Consider the following 18730-nt stretch of genomic DNA (forward strand, 5'->3'; position numbering starts at 1 on the left):
AGTTAGTGGTTGGAAGTTGTATGGTGACAGAAATTGCCGACCAGTATAAAAAATATTCAAATACGACTGGGAACGTTCACCTTACCAGGAATCACAGTAATTGTTTTAAGGGCTCGAAGTACACGAAATGTCCTGAGGGCTGACACGTTTCCAAGGTCAACAAACTCAGTGACATATCTGTTGAAAGACATTTATACAGGTGTCAAAGCCAATAACTATTTAGGACTCAACATATTATCACTTCATATTTTCTATTGTAATCAGCATCAGTGGAAAAGTCTTTCAAATGCATAGAAAATTTTACAGATCTGAATATTAGCCTTCATAGTAGCTCATAGTGTTTCAATTCTGAACTGTTGCATACGTAAGCAATGAGATAATTAAAAAATGTAAAAAATGTACATCAGAACCATGTTTCCAATTCTATCAACAACATCAGTTAGATGGTAGTGCAGTCAGATACTTACGCCATGCTGATCACCATGAAATCCAGCCAATTCCATGGATCTCGAAGGAATGTAAAAGATCCAACACAAAATCCTCTCGACAACACTTTGACTGTTGCTTCAAAGGTATAGATACCAGTGAAAACATACCTAGAAACAAAAATATCCATCACAAGTTAGTATATGTTTAAAATAAGACATGAATGACTGAAATGAACACCACAATAATGAAGTACTCACTCAACAGTTTTACTCCATGCTGGTGGATTGCTCATCGTCATGAATACACAATTCGATAGAATCGTTATCATGATGAACATGCTAAATAATTTAAATCAGGGTTAAGGAAACAAACTTGGACATTGAAGGTATTAGTAGACATCTTAGCTATTCACTTCATTCAACATGTCATGACACAGTAGTTCAAAGGATATGAATGTATGAGAATTTTAATGGCTCCTCTTCTAACCAAACTAAAGGGGCTCAGAATGTAGCAAGCGGGCTCAGCATTGAACCTGAAGATTGTGTTTCCTTTGCTGATCACAATGAATGTCTGAAAAAAACACAGATTAACTGTATAAATGAACGGCATAAACAGAGACATGCATGCAGTAGTCATTACATTTTTTTAGGTAAAAAATAATTTATTGCTCAAAGGCAAATATAACTTTCTTTATTGGTGTGTGAGCCTAGGTTTGCTGAGACTGACGCTTTGTGCTTTGTAGAAGGAGTCCAGGTCTTCCAAAGGTGTGTTGAGCATCTCTTGGGGAGGGTCTCCATAGATCAAGGGCAAACTCTTGCCCGCCTCCAGATCCGGATGTGGGGCCAATGGCTCTTCCCCCTCATGGCCCTCTACTTCTGTGGCCTTTTTCCTTTCCTCCTTGAGCCGCTCGATCTCCGCCAGGGACTCCTGGGTGAAGCGGCGGAACACAGCGATGCCTGGGGGAGGGAGCAGTGACGCCATCTTCGCATTGCGAAGAGTTACCACCGCACCGGGGTTTCCCTACAAGGAGCTGTTGAAAGAAAATTTTTGGGAAAAAAAACAAAAATTAAGAGGTGTTTTGCTGCACCAACACAAGACACACATGATTACCCGAAGCAGTTTTATTCATTATAATGATTGAAAACCCTTAAATGGACCAAGAGATTAATCTAAGGTGATATTCTAACACAATTGTTGGTGTATTTATTTTTGGGCTTTGTGCCTTTATTGGAGAGACAGGACAGTGGATAGAGATGGAAACCAAGGAGAGAGAGAGTGGGGATCGACATGCAGGAAAGGAGCCACAGGTTGGACCTGAACCCAGGCATGGGAGGTGCACCACCCACTGCGCCACCAGCGCCCAATTGTTGGTGTTTTTGACGAAACAATTTAAAACTCCTAGATATCTGAAACCTGTGACGGGGGTAAGATAAAGACACAGCTGTGTTCAAATCGGCCAAAAACCAAAAGGTTTTAAAACCTCTTGTGACAAAAGCCAATACTTGTGCCATACTAGTTTCAAATGTTGGTTAGGGTTGCTTTGAACTGTTTCCAAACCCCTCCCACTCCCTTGTTCTGGCCCATCAACGTCTCTGACCCTGCTCCCCTCACATAACCATGAGCACTCAAAAGTGTCAAGATGTTCAACAAAAAAAAAGACACCCAGGACAGGAGCTTGGACTTTCCCACCGTTCTAAACAGACCATGACATTACTTATGTAGCAACATCAGATTACTTATTAGCTTAGCAGACGCTCCAGCACAGGTCCAAGTGGCATTTGCTTTCATCCTTTGATGTATTTAGCAACCTGTCTGCTTTCATCTGGAGCAGCCAAGGTTAGGCTGGGGTATCACTGACATAATGAAGCAGTGCTTTTCTGGCCTTAGTGCAAAATGTATTAATGCTTCTAAAAAGTTGAGACATAGAAGAATCGTAAAAATATTAGTTGTTATATAACTATACAACAGTACTTTACAAATTAATGATTCAAAGCTAATTCTTGTTGAAAGGGAAAACCGCTTTGCAAGAGAGCAAAAATATTACAGTGCATATGAGACTTGGCATTAGGTTACGTCAAATTAAATGCACATCAGATTTGGCATGCAATTTGTGACTAGACACAGGATTTTGCCTAAGAAGAAAGCAGTACCCCTCAGAAACACATATTAAACAGACTACCAAAATTCTTCAAAGCATTGCCTTGTGACATTTCCACTTTGTCTATAAAGCTAAGGTTTACTGTGCAAGAAAGAAAACAAAGAATACACACGTCACCATGCCGAAGAACAAACCAGTAACAAGCTGTAACAGGCGTTCATACATGCAAAGAACGGTAAGCCGAGTCATCAAGATGTCAAAAAGAGATGCATCAATACACAGAGTGTTGCCATCGATCACCCACAATAATGTATGTGGATACCCCCCAAAACCACCTCACTTTAACAAGAAAAATATACATTCACATCCACATGGGGAGGTGCACACTAGCAGAGATACGGTGGCTGCCCAGCTGCTACAGGCAATCAAGACGGCGCGTCGTATTACAGAGGCCCGATGACTCTGCTCATTCCTTCCTGGCTGAGCTTTCGCTCTGCGCCTCACATCCCTCCGATAAACAGGACAGCATGCCAACTTATCTTACCAGGCTGACTCCCCTCTCTACTACCTTCTATTTTACATGGGGCCCCAAACACACTAAGCTTCAGACTCCACACCCGCTCTTTACATCCCCCCTGCCACCCTGCTACATGACACTTGAGGCTCTAAGTTCCTCTTTATTACAATGCAGACTTCAAGGATTTCATCTGAGCCCTATCACTCATCAAAGCCCCATTTCATATCAATCAAACTCCCGTCTGACAGGATTCATTTTCTCCAATAAACCTGCAATAAAAACCTAACAATATCAGCAGAGTTCCCATTACCATTCATGTCACTTAGTAACCTCTACCCTACGCCTTCCTACTTCTTCCTTTGCACTGCCTCCCAAGCCAGTTTCCCCCCTCATCATCCCATTTCAAAACCCCCATTCTGGGAGCCATGGGAGCCATGGGCCCCGCCACCCCTCAACCGTGAGCCAACCTTAAAATACACATCCTGAGACTGGATGTGTTTCTCCTTCGCTTATGGGGAACATTTCCTGATTGCATTACATCACGCCGTTACTGCTGAAGTCATCAAGTGTCCCTTTTAAAAAAAGCTTAGTCCCTCAATTGAAAGCTTGCCAATCTCAAAAGAGTCCTCCTAAAGAGGTTGCTGCCTTGTCTGCTACGTCAGTCAGGTAAATAATATGTTTTTGACACCATATCTACATTTTATCAGTGTGTGGTTCATTACAGGAAAAGCCAAGAGTGCTGGCAGGTTTGTGATATTCAGTATCAGTTGAAATTGATTCTGCAGTATATCACACTGAAACCGATTTCCATAAAATCAATTCCTGGCTTAATTTCTAAATTTGAGAGGGCACTTTAAATATCGATGGTTGTCATGCAAAATGGGAAATGGTGCGGCTAAGTCGTTCCATCACTGATCTGCAATCAGAGGTAATGAGGGGAAGACTGCAGCAATACATTACTTCAGAGCTGAGGCGGAACAGCACTGTGTGTGTGCATGCCTCAGTGTGTGTGTGTATGTGAAGCTCCCGCTGTGTGCTCACATACTATGCCTCTTGTGCTTGTAACGTGTGTAAGAACAAAGGTGCAATGATGGCAGAAATTCATAACAGCGTGGTTGCGGAACAGCAATTTATAAAGGGCCTACAGTTGTTGAAGATGTAGACATTGTGCCAGATTAAACATATTGGTAACCAGAATTTATTTTTTATGTCTCTGGGAATGGATGCAAATTTCTCCTTAATTCCGGGGAAGCCAGCTGTTGGCATTATGACTATATACCAAACTTGGCTGATACATAATTATTCAATACAAATTGGATTACAAATCTACCATGAGTGGAAACCAGGTAACTTTCCATGCTAAAAAAAATCCAGACTTCTGTGTACGATTTGGGGCCTTGTGGTCTTTATTCACAGAAAAAGGACCCAAAATGTGCATAATATGCAGTGGTACTGATTGATCCTATCCATGTACTGTGAGAGGTCAAGCAGGAAATACTTCAAAGTCGAGACAGACACTGCTGAGTACCAAAGCAAATCAAAATGAAATGGATAATCATGGACAAAAGCGGGAAAAGGTCCCGCAGAAATACATTTCAAAGGGGGGCTGGTCCAGAAGAAAACAGCCAAATCCACCAGTCCATCCCTGATAACAATCGTTTGTATATGCCTAGTGACCGGATGTATATGCTAGTTGGCCATAGATTTTGCTGGATGTTCAAATGTCTTTTCTATACTCACAGAGTAATGCGAGGTGACTTAACAATAGGCCTTTCTGACCATTTGTTGATCAGATGTTTTGGTTACCAGATAAATCTCAGAGTCAATGAAATGATTCCAAGCAACCCCAACCTCCCTGTAAAATGTGTTAAATGGGCCCAACAAACTATTTTACAGTAAGTGTTCAAATGGTTAGGCAGCACTTGTTTCATCTGCAACATTACAATATGTTGTATTTAAAGGCGTTTCGTGTGGAATATGTTAAATGCTACCTACATCCTTCAAATCGACAGAAATCCCTGAATCAATCAACTAAGTTTAGTTTAACTTAAGGAGCCCGGCTGAAGACAATCGGCTCATTACATGAGTGTGCTCGTTCAGTCGCTCCGTGGACAGCTGGCTCACTGGGGACGAGGAGGGGAATGTTAGATTTCAGAAGCCTTCCCCGACAGTAATATATATATCACCTTGCATGTCAGTGAAGGCCCATGTGACCTGTGACATTCCGGTTGAGGATATAGACCGGGTAATGTAGACACTTCTTCGTTACACTAGCCGGCTGTGGAATGCGAATGCCAATACTCACCTCCGGATACCAACCAATCTCGCGTTTGGCTTTTGTCGCAAGGGTAGCGTGAGTTCATACAGCCCAAGGGGTTGTGCCATTTCTTATAACAGTGAAGACGTTTAGCACACTAGAGTTCCTATTTCTTGAGTCAGTAATATGATCAGTGAAACATCAGAATTCCTTTTTGGATTGATGCACTTCCTCGGATGATTAAAGAATACCAGTATGAAAAATACTGAGACCGTTCTGGTTAACTGGGAGTTGAGCAGAAACTTCACTTTGAAGGAAACATCCAACAAAGCTGGGATCTTCACCAAACACTTTTAAACTGCTGTTGTAATTAATGACGCAGTATAAGGACAAAGATATTCAAATGAATTTTAACGACTTGTTGGCTTGACTCTGCTGCCCTGAAAATGCCTGGAGTTCAAAGACAAGCAGAGTGTCAACATGGCAAATGTCTCAGTCCCCTCATTATGCAGCACTTACCCCTCCAGGAATGTGGAGAAGTTGTAAACAACAGATCCGCAGGGCAAACAAGGGCTTTTATCCACACGTCCTTTGACATTTGCCGCAGCTCTTTTTTTTCCCCCCTCTGTTTTCTCACGGGGTCAAATCACAACAGTGTACTTTACTCTCTCCCAGCTTGCTTCAACACCTTGTCACCTCACCAGTTAACCTTATATTTCAAACCCTATAGGGAGCCATATTAAAAACAGACCTCTTCACCTGTTGCTCTTCCTAACATGTCATTGTACATTTTGCAATCCATGGCTGCATGTTGACTGAAATTATCAGCTTTTTTTTTTACTTCAGTACTCAGGGTCAAGCCCTTGGAGGCTCAAATTCTTATTTTGACGTCTTTATCAGATGAGTGCACGTTAGAGTTAGTTGCAGACATTATGGTGCTGTAAAGAGGACAGCTGCTGTCATTTGCGGTATGCTTCTGTTGGAGAGCTGTGAAGACCATAGTGTAATCTCCCTCCTGTAGGCAGATGGTTGGATAGCTAACAGATCCAACAGATAGGCCAAACAATGTCTGCTTTACAGAGGCCAACAACATATTCAACCACTACTAATGTATTTCTTTTGGATTAAATGATGATGTTAATAAGAGAATACAAACCTTAACTGTACTAAGAAATTCTGTTATCCTTTAATGTCGTCTCTAAAACAACTTTACAAACACATAGCCACTCACTCAAACTGACCCATTTGGCCTTTGCTTGCTGCTCAGTAATCTGAGTAGATTACATGTGGAAGTGATATGGAGAATATTCCATCCAGCTTGTGAGGGACCAGCGGGAGCTATTATCATATTCATTACACCAATCAAGTCCTTAAAAACATAGACATATAGGAAGGAGCCGCTCGTGGCAAACACAGAAGAATAATCAACATTGTGTGGTTCACATAGAGATAGCTGTTGAGGAAAAAAAACGATCTGTACTGTATGAGAAATGCACTTGAGTTAAAATTGGGGAAATGAGGAATCCGGTTGTGAATTTTTAAGCGGGAAATAAAGTTTTCATCTTTAACCTCATTTCACCTTTTGAATCCTCTGGAGAAAAAAAAAAAGCGGGGGCTCAGCCAAGCAGTCACATGGGCCTACTTGGTGAAAGAAACTCAAAACCAACACCTTCTGCGTCCAAGAACATGTGATGTGATGCGCGACACACACAAACACACTCGGGCAGAAGAAGACCTCTGACACGTCTTGACGGGTTACGCAAAGCACCAAATATGTATCAAAAGGTGCTTAAAGCACAGGCGATGACAGGTGAAAAAGTCGGTGGAGAGTTCAACACAGGGGGGATTAACCTTGAATTTGATATCGCAACTAGTTAAGGGAAATGATGTGATGAAACTCACTCAACTTAAAAACCCTTCTTCATGATTCCCATCCACAATGTGTTTTTCTTCAGGCTTCAATCTTAAGAGCAGCAGATAGCTTAAACACCTGCCTCCATGTTTTGCACTATGTCCAAAAATGTGCTTCCCCTGCGAGGAGCCAGGCTGTAGTCCCACACCACTGATGTGAGCGGCATGGATTAACAGCAGAGAAACAGTGTCTTTGAGCATCCACAGCATCACAGTATCCTGCCCATCTACCATGAAGACATGAGCTAAAAATACAACTTTGCCCCTGTGGGAGGAGGCATAGAGGGGTTGAGAAGGTTGCAAAGTGTCCACACTGGACATTAAAGCCAAGTAGCTGGAGAAGGAATTAAACCTGGCAGGTGAAGACATGTAGCTGTTGTGATGCTCATGCTTGATTTTCCTCATTCTGTGGCATTATAAGTAGTAACACAGTGATCAAGAGCAGTCAGCTCCACAACACAGGCACTCAAATGCTTCCTCATACATAAGCACGGTCGAGAAGTCATAAATCTACCAATTCCAAATTTGACCTAAGCTCAATTACAGGCCTGTGTTTATTAATGGAACAAAGCACTCGTATTAAAACACGTCTTTGTATTTGATTTCCTTCGCTGTTTCGAGAGCAGAGATAAAAATATCTTGTAGTGAGAAGTTTTTAAACCATTTCTGTAAATTAAAGTGCAGAATAGGTCTCTGTTAGTTGATTAAAGAACAGTGCAATACAGTTATACATGGAGAAAGTCAAACCATCGCACAAAAAAAGAGTACTAAAACTCTTCTACTGTTTCACCTAGAGAAAAGTAAGCATCGAGGTAAAAGCTGGCAACTTAAATAATCAACACAGCAAGTCATGAACCTGCAGAAATCCTTTTCATTCTGAGCTTCATGCAGGACTTCAGCTCAATGACTCGTGGAAGACAACACAAGCCATGTGGCAGCTCACCTCGGACGGCAAAGCAAAAAATATTCCAACAGAATCCAGGAAATGTAGAAAAAAACAAATCCAGTTTTGTGTCAAGCCTCAGCCTGAGGACGTAATTCTCCCCGTGGCAGCCAGCGAGGGGCTGCAGGACAGCTGTTGCTGACGCAGAGTGGTGTCCTGCAGTGAAACCGGAGGAGTCCAGTCCAGGTAGGATCAGATCAGACCTTTTGACACTTCTGCAGCGGAACCGCGTCCCGGTTCCAACACAGCTGGTAGCTGCTGCTCGCACACAACTCTAGCAGAAAGTTAAATGAGCCGGTTTGTTTGAGCTGAAGGGCAGGTGCAGCAACACGGATGAAACCTTCAGCTGGAATTACTCTCCTGCAGATTCCACAAACAGGGAGCACAGATTCCTCTCATTTGTAAATCTATTATCTTATTGGTATCTGATTATACACTTCTTTAATGTCTAAATACTTATTTATAACTCTAATAATTATTTACCCATCCAGTCACTGCACTATAACTTCACTTATTTGCACTATATCTCTATATTTACATTTGTTTAATTAATCAGTCACTGCAAAATAATAACTGTATATTCTTTCAGTCACCCCAACTGTCTATTTATTTATTATTATTATCATTCATTCACTGAACAGCAATTGCTCTGGCCACTTTTTGCATATTTCTCTTTTATATCACCACCAATATATTTTTGTTTTTGTAAATGCTGCTGCTTAGGATTGCTGCTAACTAAGTTTCGTTGTGTCCTTGTATACAATAATAATAATAATTCTATCTATCTATCAACTTCATTTCTAATGTTTTTACCTTACTCTGTTATTGAGAGTGTCTTTTGTTTTATTGTTTAAATGATTAATAAATACATAGTTTACCCTGTAAGACCTTTGCAAACTTTCTTATGTGAAGATACTATTGGAAACGTTTAATATGTATTATTATTCACTGTGTTGAACTTACTCTAAATAATGCAAATAAAAATCATGTCTATACACATTTTGCAATTTGATTAGTACACAATCAATTAGTCAGCAGGGGAAACTATTTTGTTAATTCGCTATGTAATTACTGCCATAAATGTTGAGGTCAGGAACCTGGTTGTGATAATTGTGACAGCTCAGGATCAAAGTTGTTTACAGGGTTATCCAATGATGAATCTGGCTCTTTTCCCTTACTTTCCTACAAAAGAAGATAGGGAGACAATTTAAAAAAATGTGTCAGAGGAGGTCATCTGTTTATTTTGTCAGAAAAAAAAGGGTTAATGAAAGGATTTTTTTTTGTGTAGGGTTCATTTGCAATAAAAAAAAATGTTGATTTGTTTAAATATGAAGATAAAGATAAAGAGATAAAGATCACCTTTATTGATTTTGCATTAAAGCAGCTCAAGAAAACAGGAATATAATAATATAATATAATCATTAAAAATAAAAATAGAAGTTAAAAATCAAACATATTTACATCAGTTGAATAAAAAAATACTATAATAGAAAATGACACGGTATCTACACTTCCACTTGGAAAGACTTATTATTAAAAAACACCTTCAGAACAAAGACAGAAAATGATGTTCTTTGTTTAAATAACTGGAAAAAGAAACACATCTTACAATTTCTATCCTGGCAATTTATAAAAGTATCACGTAATTGTTTTGTGGCTGCCTAAAAAGTTTACTGCACGTACAACCACAAGAGGGCAGCATAACCAGTTTCAGTGGAAATATTGACTTCACGATAGGAACCATGGTAAAAAGAACGAGGGGGGAACATTACTGACGGGGACACCGTTACCATGGAGACTCACCCACTACATCCGGACGCTCGGTGAAAAAGGTTTGTTTTGGCAATCACCCTGCACTTGTCTTCTAGTTATTTTTGGTTAATACTGTGATAAAACAACTTTTATTAATCACTCGCTACAGAAATAATAATTATTTACTTTATAGTTAAACATTATTTTATTTGTGTTTAATCCTCCAGGCAGACATCATTATGGACTCTGAGTATCTGAAAAGACACCTGGGGAAATGTCTGGCAGACGGACTGGCTGAAGTGGCCGAGCAGCGTCCAGTGAACCCCATCCTGTTTCTCGCCCACTGGCTCTACAAGCACAACGAAAACGTGGAGCGCCAGACGCAGGTGAGCTGCTGTACTGTTGTGTCGCCAGTAGGGGGCAGCATTACACATCACTGTGTATAGAAAGCAGCGTTTCCTGAGCTTTTTCCATCTCCTGCCAGGATGGTTAGTTTTGGGACTTCCCTTATAAACCTGAAGCTCAGCTCAACAGACAACTAACACGCAGGAAATACCATTCACATGGCATACAAGAAAAAAAAGAGTAGTTCTAAAATAAAATAAAAAGCTTTCATAAATCAACAGTAATCAGCAAATCAGACAAAGTACGCAACTAGCTTGTGAACATATTTATAATATTTACTGTTGCAGCAAAATATGTAGATATTGATTGATTGATTGATTGATTGATTGATTGATTGATTGATTGATTGATTGATTGATTACATTTATTTCAGCCATATCAAATAAAATCAAACTTATCAAAAATACAAAACTAAATGAAAAGCTCGAAAATACAATAAACAAAAAACAAAGTTCAAATTCTTTCACAAAAAAAGAAAAAGAAAAAGCAAATTACATATATTCAATTGATATGCCTGAAAAGGAGTGGGAAGAAGTATACAACTTATTTAATCCTACTCCTTTTCCACAGCTCAATAATTAATATTTATTAAATTATTATATTTTCACGTGTCGGAAATAACAAAATGAAGAATAAATGGGATAAAAAATATTCAACAGTTGTCAAGTCAACCAAGTGGCCAAACTGAATCAAGAACATTTTTTATTATTTATTTTAGATTATTTTTAGAAAATGACGTGAGCTCATCTTCTCCCAGTGGCCACAGGATATAAAAATAGCTCATCAGATGTGTTTCTCATGAATGCTTTGCAGTTATGGTTATAATGATATTGGAAAATATGACCACAGACACCTTAAGGAGAATAACTCCTCGATATTACGGCTACTAGCTGTTAAACTCCTCTAAGTAAATCTACTTCTGCTCTCACCTCAACTCCCTCTTCTACAACCTCAAAGCCTTGATCTCCAATAGGTTGACAAAGACTTAGACGGCCTAAGCTCCTCAGGCTGAGACCTGTAAAGCCATCAAGCTTAGTGAGGCCATGACAACAAAGACCTTTCACCTTTAGCTCACATCCACATACTGCTAACACAGAAACGGGACTGTAAACGCATTAGGGTCATACGTATTAAAAGGTCAAAGGGTTAAATATGTTACAGCTTGTGTGGCTATTGTGAAGATATCAAACCTGCTTATACGATGTGTCTCAGAACAAGTCACAGTAACATGCTTTTATCTTTGCAGAGAAAGGCTAATATGTCGCTCCTGGAGGAGGAGCAGGCAGAAGCCAGAGAGGAGACGCTCAAAGACGAGGAGCAAAGGATCAGTAAGGTCGTGGAAGACTCTTGAAGTATCTAATTTGCAAATAATACTGACTTTGTTTGATAACTTTGGTTGTTTTTACAGATGCACCTCTAAAAATTCTAAAAATGTTCATGCAAGCTTCCCCTAAATCTTCCAGAGTTGGTTGTTCACACATCCCTCACAGGGGGAAACTTTCCCTGAAAACATAAAGAAGCAATTCCTCCTGCTCAAGCGCTATAAGGTTGTGCACAAGTCGCAGCGTATACATGTCATCTCCCGTCCAATTCACATCCTGCTGCGTTCTCACTTGGCTACACCCCCACTTCACACTGACAATTTCCCAGGGGGCTGGCAGGAAAATGTTTGGGTAAAGTCGGAATAATAAATTTGACTATTTGCGTTCACACATGCAGCTCAGCCCGAAAATGTCAGAAGTTTTCAGGAGTTTATTGCATGTGTGAAAGCAACATTAAAGTGTGATTACAAAGGGTCAGTAAAACTAATTCACTATTATGGCATTAGTCTTTAGTCAGTGAATGATGCAGAGTTCTTCCTCCTTGTATTGAGAAGTTCATTCCGAGCAAAGATCCAGTGCTAGGAGGAACATGAGATCAAGATAGAAGAGATGAAGGTCCAGGAAAGCAAAGTCGTCACTGTAATGTACCAAACTTACAAAAAAGCCCAGTTGGATTAGACTTAGAATTCTTACCATGAAATTTAAGACCCTTCAAAAGTTTATCAACATCATCACATCAACAGATCCCTGAGCAGGAGCCTCCAGAGCCGTCTGATCCATCCGCACCAGCACCGACTGTAGCTCCTGAAGTTAACAATCCTGGAACAGAAGAGGAACAAGATGCTTCTGATCCATCCACACCAGCACCGACTGTAGCTCCTGAAGTTAACAATCCTGGAACAGAAGAGGAACAAGATGCTTCTGATCCATCCGCACCAGCACCGACTGTAGCTCCTGAAGTTAACAATCCTGGAACAGAAGTGGAACAAGATGCTTCTGATCCATCCACACCAGCACCAACTGTAGCTCCTGAAGTTAACAATCCTGGAACAGAAGTGGAACAAGATGCTTCTGATCCATCCACACCAGCACTGACAGTAGCTCCTGAAGTTAACAATCCTGGAACAGAAGAGGAACAAGACGCTTCTGATCCATCCACACTAGCACCGACAGTAGCTCCTGAAGTTAACAATCCTGGAACAGAAGAGGAACAAGATGCTTCTGATCCAGAAATCAAGCAGGATAGAGATGAACAAAAAACTGAAGCTCAGGAAAATGAGCCAGAGGTGATAAAAAAAGTAGATCTTACATCTGTGTGCTTCTGGTGGTGGATCCTTCCTGATCTCTTGAAATCACTTCTCTGGTTTTGTTTTCTGAAATCTTTGTCAGCAGGGTTAGGGTTATGGTGCTTTTATTACTGCATGGTTTTGCTTTTCTGTGGTGTGAAAATAGTCATCCAATCATTTCAAATAGTTCAAGCTGATGGTGTGTCTGCCAGGTGGAGGTTACAGATCAAGTAACCAATCCAGAGTCCCCTGAGACGAAACCTCTGAAGGCCAGCAGCTCTTCCCTTTCTGACCTGAAAGAGGAGTCTGCAGAGGAGCCTGATGAAAAGACTGAAGACGAGCCAGGAAGCAATGAAGCAGAAGAGACGACGGAGGGGAATCCAAGTGACAATCAAGAAGACGAAAAGGAAAGGAGTGAAGAGAAAGAAGTTGACCAAGAAGAGGAAAAGGTGACGACACACTTGATTAGCTTTATTTAAAACTCTATGTCTGAAGGATTTAATCCATATTAACAAATGAAGAATCCAGAGTTCAGAGTTTAAAAAACTTTAAGATTTATAATACTAAAATGTTTACATTACGTGTTATTCTGTCACTGCAGGTGGATGATCAACCTATCACTGAGCAGACTGAAGCATTACACTCGACTCCCCGTGCAGATGCTGACGACTTACAAACAAACAAAACAGAAGAGCAACACGACAAACAGACCCCTCGTACTCCTGACCCTGAACACACAGAGAAGGTGATGAAAATACATTTCAGCTGGTTTTGATCGCCGGCATTCACAGCTTCAAGAGGCAAGAATTGCAGGATAAAGAGCAAGGAAGGCCACCGAAGTAGAAGTGAAAACTAGGACAAAGAGAGCTGAGGATATACATTACAGGCTAGTGGACAAAGGCATTGAGACGGAGGAAGAAGACATCAGCTGGGAAGATAAAGGAAGATAGTGTGTGTGCAATGAAGGAAAGGAAAATACAGACAGGAGTCAGGCTGAGGAAAGGCAGATCTACTCATCTAAAAGCTGCAAGAAACCAAGCATTTTGAGTCATTTGTCAAGCAAAAGATTTGCTGGTTTAAGCTTCTTAAGTGCATTAATTTGCTGCTTGTATGTGATAGTAAGGCTTTGGTTTTAGTACTAACTCATATGCTTTTTTTCTACACCACACTGTTTCCATAACAGGTTGAGTCGATGACAGAAAGTGGACAGGAGATGCAGAATTCAGTGTCTCCATCTCTTCAGGACGAGGAAAAGGTTTGACAGTGTTTCTGGCTTTGCACAATTTTGTAAAGATAGTCCAGAGGAGGCCGAACATGTTGAGTTGAGAACAAGCAGCAGTACACAGCCAGCCATGCAGGGGAAACTGTGGTTTTTTTAAATGCTTAACAAAAACTGTATCTTCTCAGGAGACGGACGATCGACGCACAAGTGAGGCGGCTGATATCTCGGCTCCAGCTGACAGTGATGTAACAGCAGAGGAGAGTGAGAGACCTCTAACTATTCAAGAGGAATCTGAAGACCCACCTCCTGACGGGGAAGACGTCTAGGAGAAGGTAGACTCTGTGGGCCAGCTGATGACGAGTGGCTATGACAAATGATTTATGATCTGTTAAAGTCACACCAACAAAGGGATCTGCTGAGATGCTTTTCATTTCTTATAGTTTAAGTTGTAAAGGAATTGTGTCTCTGCTTTGTGGTACTTTTTAAGAAGATGAAGACGCAGACAAATCCTGATTAAATCCGTGCTGCTTAACAGTCCAATGATCCCAATGAAGGTCAAATAATACCAGAATGTATATGTAGTGTGGTGGATATATATGTGCAAATAAATAAGTCTAAACTTTAAAAATAAACATGCATCACTTGTTTCTATCTCTTCGTATCTTAGCTTCTCTGATCTTTCATTGTGATGTGTCTGATTTAACCATATCTGAGCACTGGGCTGAAAGTTGTGTGAAGATCATGTTAGTAGTGTGACAGATTCTGCAACATGCATACAGTACAGCCAAGCTTTAGAAAACAAATGTGTTAATTGTGTAAGCTTGCAACATGTGAGATATTTTTGCTGGATGACTGCAGATTGCCTTTTCCTTCCTGACCTTTGCACTGAAGGAGGGGGAGGTACATTTTTTTTTTTTGTTGCACAAACACACAGTTCTGTACTTTGAAATAGTCAGTATTTGCGGGTTTCACGCTGCAGACTCGCTGACTGCGTCACTGATCAGACACAGATGTAATCAGTATCTCGGTCCCAAAAAAAAAAAACAACTGGGAGGATCTATTTTAGCTGGAGTTTAAATGCGTTGTTAGCAGCTGTGCAGCCACAGAGAGAGGGGTTCTGTTGTAGAGGAAGAAGATGATGCATTTATACTAAAAAAAACAAAATCGGACAGAGAGGAGAAATGGCGACGGAACTCATCGCCAACGCCGTGGCGACAATCGGCGGACTGATCACCGGTGTTATGAATTATTTCACCGACAGGTTTCTGACTCTTCCGCTGATGGCAACTCTGAGGCATTTAGAGGAGACTGAGCTCAAAACTCTGCAAGGAGGTGAGTCCAAACTTTCTGTTAGATATCGCTCAAGTAAGAAGTTGTCTTGGAGCAGGCCATTGTGTTGTTGGACTGCAGCGTTGAGATTGTTGCTCAACTCGTTGACACCCTTTTGCCTGATTTCTTCACTCAGATCCAAGAACCCTGAAAGCCAGATCTCTGTGGCAGAACTCTGGAGCTGTCATCATGGCAGTGAGGAGACCTGGATGATTTTTGTGCAGAGAGGTAATGTATGAAAGCTACAAGTTCGACAAAGTTTTTATTATGTTCAAATGTCTTATATGGAGAAAGAAAATATCGTGAAAAGTTTTATTATCACCCTAACATATTTTTTTACTTGCCCTTTTCCCTATTTTTCCCCCACATTTTGTTATAAATACTTATTTTGCTATTTAAATCTTTAAATCCCATACTCCATGTTTTTTTTTTTTTCATCTTTGCACCATCCCAACTATTTGAAACCTTGAAATCTTCTTCATCTTTCATCAACTTCCAACTGGACAGATAATTCTTTTTTGGGGAAACTTCTGGATCTCCACTGGAACCTAAAAGTTGTGTGGGTTTAAACAACGTCTTGCTGGAATGAGAAAAACATTTGAAGATAATTTAAAGAAAAGGAAAGCATAACAGTTCTTCTCTATACACTTGGCAGCAACAGGAAAAAGAAATGGGAGGAAATAGATAAGGTAGCAGATACAACTAGACGAGACACCTCCACAAACACAGTAATAAATTGTCCAGCTGAATATGAAACAACCCTCCCAGAGAATGATGACATTAAATAAATGAACACAGAATAATCATGCATCCTGTAGGCCTATATGTTGATGTGCTTTGGTATTCATTCAGCCAATGTAACAGAGTTCTGGCTGATCTTCTTTATGTCTTCATCGCCTGCAGGAGGCTGCAGCGCTGTCCTCTCTCAGGTCCCAGCTGGATGAGCTCGGGGTCCCTCTGTTCGCTGTGGTGAAGGAGGACGTCGGCAATGAGATCCAGAACTTCAAACCCTACTTCAAGGGGGAGATCTTCTTAGACGAAAAGGTGGGGAGTTTTTTTCTTCTTCTTCTGAAATGAATCGACACATTGTTTTGATCAGCTCCCTCATGATGCCAAGATTTTCCTTTTTCATAAGTGGAAAAAGTCATTCGTGCACTGTGGTAAATCAGTTTAGATCTGCATGAATGATTCAAAGCTGCTTGTTTGTCTGCTGTCCCGGGCAGAGGCGGTTTTATGGACCCCGTGAGCGGAGGATGGGTGCCCTGGGGTTTGTGCGTGTCGGTGTGTGGATGAACAGCCTCAGGGCCATCAGGAACGGATTCTTTGGAAACGTCTCAGGGGAGGGCTTCGTACTCGGAGGGGTCTTCGTCATTGGTCAAGGACAGCAGGTAAAACCTTTACAGACATCTGCACACCAGATTCTTTATTTTTATCAAACTGATCTAGTTGTTATGTTTTTCTGTTCTGTTTACTTATTTTCATTCATATATTTCATTTGAATTGTCTTTTGAAAGTTGCTTTGCAAATAAATGTATTGTTATCATTTCTAATGACAAAACTACATTTCATGCTCCTTTTATTTCCTTTTCTGTGTAGATCAACCCCACTTTGTTTTGATTTTCTCCTGCAGGGGATTCTTCTGGAGCACAGAGAGATTGAATTTGGAGATAAAGTCGACCTTGAACACGTCCTCTGGGCTGCAAGGAGAATATCACAAGAGCTCTCGCTTCTACACTGATTGACATTTCACCATGGCGCAGCCTATTCCTAAGGTAACCAAGCCCTAAAGCATTTTATTAAAATGAACATTTTACTGTATAAAGAAGACTTAAAAGAACATATTGGTCTTTCTCTCATAGACTTCTTTTTTCTTATGTGCTCTTGTTGTTATTATTCCTATTATGGTAATTCTAACTACATCATTATTACTACTTTTATTGTATTGTATGTCTTTGTAAAGCACTTTGTGGTTAATGTCTGTGAAAAGTGCTATATAAATAAAATGTACTTACTTACTTACTTACAACCGTGCGCTAAAGTTGTTCTTGTTATTCATTCAAAATACAATAAAACTCGACTGCAGCCGGCACCGACTGCGACAGATGCACGATAACTTTACATGAAAGGTAGCGGGTCGAGCTCCAAAACAACCTCTATGTTTCTGAATTTTCTGAGTTTTTCTAAGAGGAAGGAAGATGTTCAGATGCTGGACTTTTATCTAAATTCTTCTGGGTGGGGCTGTTTCCTGTCTTTTCCACATTTAGTACTGTGAGTATCTTCCCTCATATCATGCAATAAAAAAGACATTTTTTTCCCAAATGTGTCCCTTTGCAGTAAAAACTGTATCGTCATACATCTCAAGCAACAATAGAAACATGCATCAACTAGTAACTCTATTGAATGTTCTGCATTTAATGTTTATTTATATGTATGTTATCTGTAACGTTTGTTTACAAGGAAAGGATCCACTTAAATATGAACTCTGCAAATGTAAGTGGGTGAAATTATCTGACCTCAAGGTTCACTCAATTTGGAAAATGACCTCTCTGGCATGTTTGCTTAAAAAACTTGCAAATTCTCAAATTCTTCCATTTCAAACTTTCATATTTTGAATACTAGGCAACTCGTTTGGTAGAGTGAAGATGTTCTACGACTGAAAGATCAGCTATGCTGGCAGGACTTAGTGGGGAAGATTGTGGAGACAAATTTAAATTTGCTCCTCAAAACTTTCCGTTACATTGACTTCTCAAACACACCAGTTCCACCCTATGAACGGATAGAACAGCTCTGTGACTTCTCTGCATGTAAACAGCGTCATACTGAGTAAGAGGAGTCATAAGAGAAGCACACGGAGCTGCACTGGGAGAGTTTTAAAGGCGTCAGTCACAAGTCTTGACATGGTCATTACACATTATACATTTTTGAGAACAAATCTCTGTCAAATATTCTCAAGTAATTTCTATAAACTAAAGAAATTAATCATTTGATTATTTTTTATGACACACATGCTGTGTAAGTATCTCATATCCATTCTCCTTCCAGTAATGTCCTTCAACCTGCAGGGGGAGCTGTTAGATGTTCAGAATAATGCTCTCTAGCAATTTATGCCATATTTGTCAATATTTGTAGGCTTGCAGGACTTGAAATGTTTCTGTAAACAAAAAGATGAGGCTCATTTTTACACTTATCATTATAAATATATTGTTGATATTCAAAAACTGCCCGGTAACTTGTAATACTCACTCTTCTGAAAACATGT

At 40.2% G+C, this 18730-nt stretch overlaps 2 protein-coding genes and 1 pseudogene across 3 annotated transcripts in view; 2 read left to right on the plus strand and 1 right to left on the minus strand.

Annotated features, from left to right (window-relative positions):
• Positions 1-8293, minus strand: part of scn4aa (sodium channel, voltage-gated, type IV, alpha, a) — a 22793-nt gene extending 14500 nt beyond the window's left edge. Inside the window, exons 1-6 of the mRNA XM_065949782.1 lie at positions 8156-8293; positions 1156-1459; positions 881-999; positions 687-764; positions 468-596; positions 86-177 (exon numbers count right to left, since the gene is read on the minus strand). Coding sequence (XP_065805854.1) covers positions 86-177; positions 468-596; positions 687-764; positions 881-999; positions 1156-1410 — 673 coding nt within the window. The 5' untranslated portion in view covers positions 1411-1459; positions 8156-8293. The remainder of the gene's footprint in view (positions 1-85; positions 178-467; positions 597-686; positions 765-880; positions 1000-1155; positions 1460-8155) is intronic.
• On the plus strand, positions 8218-14774 carry dydc2 (DPY30 domain containing 2). 2 transcript variants are annotated; one of them, XM_065949781.1, is made up of 9 exons: positions 8218-8341; positions 9893-9987; positions 10135-10293; positions 11559-11645; positions 12378-12920; positions 13133-13369; positions 13522-13665; positions 14104-14175; positions 14328-14774. In XM_065949781.1, the coding sequence occupies exons 3-9, from the start codon at positions 10147-10149 to the stop codon at positions 14466-14468; spliced, it is 1371 nt and encodes a 456-aa protein (XP_065805853.1). In that variant the 5' UTR covers positions 8218-8341; positions 9893-9987; positions 10135-10146; the 3' UTR covers positions 14469-14774. The 2 variants fall into 2 exon arrangements, with proteins under 2 accessions (XP_065805853.1, XP_020486507.2); XM_020630851.3 differs by lacking the exon at positions 12378-12920.
• Positions 14775-15123: 349 nt separating this feature from the next.
• LOC109981854 (peroxiredoxin-like 2A) lies at positions 15124-17209 on the plus strand (annotated as a pseudogene).
• The last annotated feature ends 1521 nt before the right edge of the window (positions 17210-18730 follow it).

Source organism: Labrus bergylta, chromosome 21 (genome assembly GCF_963930695.1).
Source record: "Labrus bergylta chromosome 21, fLabBer1.1, whole genome shotgun sequence".
NCBI classification, from domain to species: Eukaryota; Metazoa; Chordata; class Actinopteri; order Labriformes; family Labridae; genus Labrus; species Labrus bergylta.